Source organism: Tarenaya hassleriana, unplaced genomic scaffold, assembly GCF_000463585.1.
Source record: "Tarenaya hassleriana unplaced genomic scaffold, ASM46358v1 Cleome222, whole genome shotgun sequence".
Taxonomy (NCBI): domain Eukaryota; kingdom Viridiplantae; phylum Streptophyta; class Magnoliopsida; order Brassicales; family Cleomaceae; genus Tarenaya; species Tarenaya hassleriana.
In genome coordinates, this window is record NW_010965558.1 from 49,384 (window position 1) to 55,882 (window position 6,499).

General features: G+C 47.2%; 1 protein-coding gene across 1 annotated transcript; it reads right to left on the reverse strand.

The window, feature by feature from the left end:
• Nucleotides 1–5,842: 5,842 nt before the first annotated feature.
• LOC104815174 lies at nt 5,843–6,499 on the reverse strand. The gene has a single exon (XM_010543490.1). It carries the CDS (start codon nt 6,497–6,499, stop codon nt 5,843–5,845), a length of 657 nt encoding a protein of 218 aa, XP_010541792.1.

A 6,499-nucleotide genomic window follows, 5' to 3' on the forward strand; every position in this document is an offset into this window, starting at 1 on the left:
AAGTGCTCGAGGCGTTCGTAAGCCGAATGGCATGACGAGCCACTCATAAAGACCTTGTTTGGTCTTGAAGGCGGTTTTCCATTCATCGCCTTCTTTCATCCGGACTTGATGGTAGCCACTCTTAAGATCGATCTTTGGGAAGATCGTGGCTCCACTTAGCTCATCGAGCATGTCATCAAGTCGGGGTATGGGATGCCGGTACTTAACTGTGATGTTATTGATTGCTCGGCAATCCACACACATTCTCCAAGTCACGTCCTTTTTCGGTACAAGTAGTACGGAAACTGCACAAGGACTAAGGGACTCTCGGATGTAACCCTTACTCATAAGCTCTTGAACCTGCTTCTCAAGCTCTTTGGTTTCCTCGGGGTTCATCCGGTATGCGGGTCGATTAGGCAATGGTGCTCCCGGCACTAGATCGATCTGATGCTCGATCCCGCGTATAGGTGGTAATCCCTTCGGAATCTCGTCCGGAAATATATTGCTATAGCGCTCTAAGAGTCGGCTAAGAGCGGACTCAATGGTGTCTCCGTACGGAGGCTCAACTGGTCTTTGAAGACCAAGAACAACACCGGCTGTTCTTGGCGAACAGCACGTACCACCTGACTAGCCTTAAGATAGAAACTTCCTTTCTTCGGTTCAGGTTCCTTGGCTAGTTTAAGCTGCATCTCGTGAACTTGAGTTGGACTCAATGATGCGAGCACAACCTTTCGCTTGTCATATACGAAAGAATATTGGTTTGCTCGCCCGTCGTGTTTTACCTCCCGATCAAATTGCCAAGGCCTACCAAGCAGAATGTGGCCGGCTTGCATAGGGACGACGTCACAGATGACCTCGTCGCGGTACTTACCTATGCTGAACGGGATCTTGACCCTTTCGGTCACCTTTATCTCTCCGGTATTATTAAGCCACTGAAGCTTATACGGGTGCGGGTGCTTCTTAGTGGGTAGTTCCAACTTCTTTACCATGTGCGCGCTCGCGACATTGGTGCAAGACCCACTGTCGATGATCATCCCACAAAACTTCCCGTGTATAGTACATCGGGTGTGGAAGATTGTCTCCCGCTAGGCTGTTTCCTCCAGAGTTATTAGCGTGCTAAGTACTCGCTGAGTTACAAGCAATTCGCCGCTATCCGGATACTCGATCTCCTCATCGGAGTCGGAGTTAGCAGCCTCGTCCTCATCCAAGGACTCATATTCCCCCTTGTCTGTTATGATCATGACACGGGAGCTCGACAATCTTTGGCCATATGGCCTCGCCCTCGACACTTATAACAGATGATCTCTCGGGCTCTAGTGTCTTTAGAAGGCTCGGGCGGGGGTTTTGGTCTCGATGTTTCTGGATTCTTTCCTTGGTCTCGGAAACTCGGTACGGTTCGGCTCTCGGAGACCTCTCTCCTAAAGGATGTTGGTTTGGACGGAGTACTAGAGGTTCCGGCAGCGTATGCTTGGGGTTTACCCAGCCTAGAAGACTTACATCTTTCGTGTTGCTCGATTTGCACGGCTACGTGCACGAGATCCTGGAGGTCTCGCTACGGATGGCGTTCGACCTTGCGGCCAATCTTATCCTGCAGTCTGTCTAAGAACTGGGCCATAACCGTTTCCTCGTTCTCGTCTAGCTCTAGTCCGTTTCTAATGCTCTCAAATTCCTCAAAGTATTCTTCTACCGACCTAGACCCTTGCGCTAGACGCCTATACCTCCGTTGTAAATCTCGATGGAAATGAGGAGGTACGAAACGTTTTCGCATGAGATTCTTCATCTCACGCCAAGTCTCGACCTGAGCGTAATGGCCTTGCCGACGCTCAATAACCTCACGATCCCACCAAGTGAGGACATTCTCGGCTAATTGGGCGGCCGCATATTGGACCTTCTTACGCTCCGAATAGGAGTAACAATCAAAGATGTTATCCATCCGTCGTTCCCAGTCGAGATACACCTCGGGATTTACCTTACCTAGGAAGAGAGGGGGCTTGAGCTTAAGCTCGGTTGATACGCGATAAGCACGGGGCTGATCTATGTAGGGATCGTCTAAGTCATCGGGTGCCTCTCGTCTACGATCGGCCCGAACTCTCGGTCTTGGTTGGGCTCGTCTCCTAGGTGGTTCATCGTATTCAGATCCCTCGTCATCTATCCTATCTCGAGGTCTATAAGCTCGAAGAGGTTCATCGTAATCCGACCCTTCACCGGGTTGGCGCTCGCGGTGCCTAGGGGCTCGGTTCCTATGGTTGCGGTCTCGGTCTACCACAGGTTCTATTACTCTCTCGTGCAACTTCCTAGGGGGTCCTACGTCACTCTCGTCACCGCTAAGGGTCCCGGGACTGGGGTCTCGACGTGGTCTAGGACGGGCAGCTAGTTCCCTAGGTTCAGGTGGGGGATTAGGACGAGTATCCTCTAGCCTAGCTAATCGGTCCATGATTTGTTGTAGGGACCGAAAGATTGCTCCTTCGCTAGATTCGATATTCGCACCCTCACGTGACTGTTCGTGGTTACTCATGTCACTCAACCTCGTAACAAACAATCACACGGTAACAAACGTGTGAATCAAACACTTAGGCACTCAACCTAATGCCTAACGAACACAGATACGTGCGATCGAAGCAAATAGATCGTACAAGGTGTGTGGGTGCAATGCAAGTGCCCTATAACGTGCGAATGACTAAGGTAAGTACTGTATGATGTAGGATAAGTCACGTGCTCACAGAGAAGTGTCAAACAGTAAGAAAATCGGTTGAGTCACTCAAACTATTACAGAGAACAATGTCAATGCAACAACACAAAACAGTCCTAGATGTCGTGCGAAACGAGTGAATCAAATTCGTGTTTCGAACTAAGATGTTAACGTGCAAGATTAAGCAACCAAACAGGGGATGATGAGGCAACAATCAAGAAATTTTAAACGTGCTCAAGGTAGGTTGTACACAGATCGGACACGAGTGACAACGAGAAGTGATGCGACGTGCACAATGACGGGATACGATAATAAAAACGTGCAAGTTTCTTCGAGGCAACAACTGATCAGGTTTGAAAACACCCTATCACGCCTCACCCTAAGGTTCTATTATTGGAATCGGATAGCCTTATACTCATCAAACACGCAGCAAACACGGCACAACAAAATAGAAACGTAAAACACGTAAAATGCCCTAGTATTTGCTAAGTTGGAAGGATTTCACTGTGGGGTTAGCGGGCGATCCTTGCAGCCGTGATTTGGGTGTGAACGGACTTCGAAGAGGAGTGTGAGGGCTGTCAAAGTCACAGAAACACGCAAGTGAAAGTAGCCAAATAAAACAGTGCAATCGTAAACAAAAGCCACAACAACGTTTTAACAATGAACAAGCAAGTGAGGCTCGAAACAACGGTGGCCAAGGACTGTGATTTCTGAGTCGGAATCCTTATCACGTTCCGAGTCCTTGTCGACCTTCTGCACAGAAGAAAGACAAATGAAAAGCTCGGTACAAACAAGAAATTGCAGTAGGTGTAACCGGTGACAAGTATAGACACGTAAAACCGAAAGTCTCTCGCTCTTCACGGAGAAGGCTCTCGACTTTCAACGAGGGTTGGAACTTCTGATGATGGTTTGGAAGAGGTATAGTTTCGGTTTAGGAGAGAAACCGAGGGAAAGTGATGGCGAAAGTGATGTTCGATGGAGAGGACGTCGGTGGACGGCGGAGGAGTGGATGGAGACACGGAGGATAGACCTCTGACACACCAAGGGGTTGGCTCGGACACACCGAAGCTGGGGCAAGGCCGGACACACAGAGCCTTAAGCTAACGGACACATCGTCGGCGAGGAGGGAGATGGCTCAACCTCAAACAATGGCAATTCACCAAAGAGAATTTCTGATTTCCAAAAGCGTAACCTTTATTTCAAGTTTACAAGGGAATAAATAGAAATTAAGTAAAAGACAAGCATTTAATGTTGCTTAACATGTAACCCATGTGGAGCCTAAGACTTACTGATAATTTTGAATGGAAAATGTGACTGTTGGGCCTCAAGTTGTGCAGCCCATTTTCCGGCCCATTTAGTCTTGTAACGTTGGCTCCGTGAATAAACACGTAAAGACATTCCAAGACCTGAGATTTGCGTTGCTCGGAAATGACGTGTCAAGGCTCCATGTCCCGTCAACGTGAAGCTCCAAGTCGGACATAAGTGTTTGGCGAAGAGCCCGAGCTTTGGCACGAGTAAGTGGGGGCTCGGCCCGGTGTGGTGCTCGCGGTGCTCTCGTGGCTGGTCCGTGAAGTACGATGATGGGGTCGGACGTCCGTAGTGAAGATTGTACGTCTGCATGAGTCGGTAAGTGGCGATCGGTCGAAAGAGACGTTGAGTGTTCGGCCGATCGAGCAACGTTCTCCAAAGCTCCGAGTTCCGCTCCTTGCTCCGCTTTAAGTCTCTCGTTCGAGCTCCGGATGTCCTCATCACCTAACACGGCTCCTACGGTGACATCACTAACGTCACACATTAGTTCAAAGGGTTGGCTCCAATCCGGAGGTTGGATCACTGGAGGTGAGATTAGAGCTTCTTTTAACTTTTTGAACGCTTGGTGACATTCATCTGAGAAGTGGAATGTGGTGTCCTTGCACAATAGCTCGGTAAGGAGTTTTGAGATCTTAGAAAAGTCTATAATAAATCTACGATAGAATCCTGTGTGGCCCAAAAAGCTCCGGATTTCTTTAACATTGTGAGGGGACGGTAGTTTCTCGATTACCTCGATTTTTGCTTTGTCTACCTCTATCCCTTTTGATGACACCTTGTATCCTACCACGATACCTTCTTATACCATGAAATGACACTTTTCCCAATTAAGTACCAGGTTTGCTCGTACGCATCGATCCAAAACCTTTTGAAGATTCGCCATACACAAGTCGAAAGAGGGCCCGTGAACAGAGAAATCATCCATGAATACTTCCATCACGTCTTCTATGATGTCAGAGAATATTGCCATAATGCATCGCTGGAAAGTAGCGGGTGCGTTGCAGACGCCGAATGGCATTCTGCGATACGCAAATGTCCCGTACGGGCATGTGAATGTCGTCTTTTCTTGATCTTGCGGATGAATCAGAATTTGGAAGAATCCCGAAAATCCATCGAGGAAACAAAAATATGAATGTAGGGCAAGTCTTTCCAGCATCTGATCGATGAACGGAAGTGGAAAGTGATCCTTCCGAGTATTGGTGTTCAATTTCCTGTAATCGATGCACATACGCCATCCAGTGACGGTTCGTGTCGGTATTAATTCATTTTTTTCATTCTTGATCACTGTCATTCCTCTTTTTTTAGGTAACACATGCACTGGGCTCACCCATGAGCTATTCGAGATAGGATAAATGATATCGGCATCCAGCAATTTCAGTACCTCCTTTTTTACTACTTCCTTCATCGCGGGGTTGAGTCTATGTTGATGTTCTATTGAGGACTTGTCTTCATTTTCTAAGTGGATGCGGTGCATACATATGTAGATTTAGCAATTTCGCGATTTGAACTTCCGTCAGGGTGCGTTGATTATAATTGGATAGGTTTCCTATTCCCCTAGAAATACGCATTTCAGTCCGGAAGGAAAGGATTTCATTTCGACATTAGGAGCTGATTTTGCATCCCAATCACTCATTCCCCTTGTTCTCGTTAGGTTGGAATTTTCGTCGAATTCGAGTTTGTTCGGCTGTGGGGAACGGTCTTCTAGACTCCCGTCACTATTTTGGACATGGTCTACTCTGCAGAGGGCTTCGACAGGCACTGATGTGGATTGGATGTTAGCTTCGTCCTCCGCACAACTATCTAGTACTCGAAGATATTCGTTCACCTCTTCATTGTCTACGTATCTATCTCCCCTCGTAGCTTCCAAAGCTACTTCCAAGGGATCAAGACGCGAAACTCCTCCAAGAATTCATCTGCTAGAGCATCCAACGCATCGATGTAACAAGCGGAGTCTACAGATATTGGTTGCTTAAGGTTCCTATCTAGTGTGAACTCGATTGTTTCACCTTCGATCTTTAAGGTGAGTCTCCCTGCTCTTAGCACAATTGCATCTGTTGTGTTTAAGAAAGGTCGATCAAGGATTATAGGTATTCTCGTGTCTTCATTCATGTCCATCACTACAAAACCTACCGGCACATAGAAGTCACCTACATTTAAAGGCACATCTTCTAGTATCCCGAGAGGGTATTTAATTGATCGGTCCATTAATTGTAGCGTCATCCTTGTTGGTTTAAGTTCCCCTACGTTTAGCTTCTTATAGATCGAAAGAGGCAATAGGCTAACGCTTGTACCTAGGTCACATAATGCCCTGTCTATTGTTACATTGCCTAGCTTGCATGGAATTGAGAAGCTTCCTGGATCGGTCATCTTAGGGGGTAGTTCATGCTTCAGAATATCACTGCATTTTGGACTGAGGGTCACTGCTTCCGTTTCAATTGTTCTCTTCTTTTCCAGAATATCCTTTAGGAATTTAGCATATGAAGGCATTTGAGTGATGACTTCATGGAACGGTATAGTAACCTCCAT

What these genes read in the sequence shown, in the direction of transcription:
- LOC104815174 (XM_010543490.1), bottom strand. Translation starts at nt 6,499, where the DNA reads ATGGAGGTTACTATACCGTTCCATGAAGTCATCACTCAAATGCCTTCA.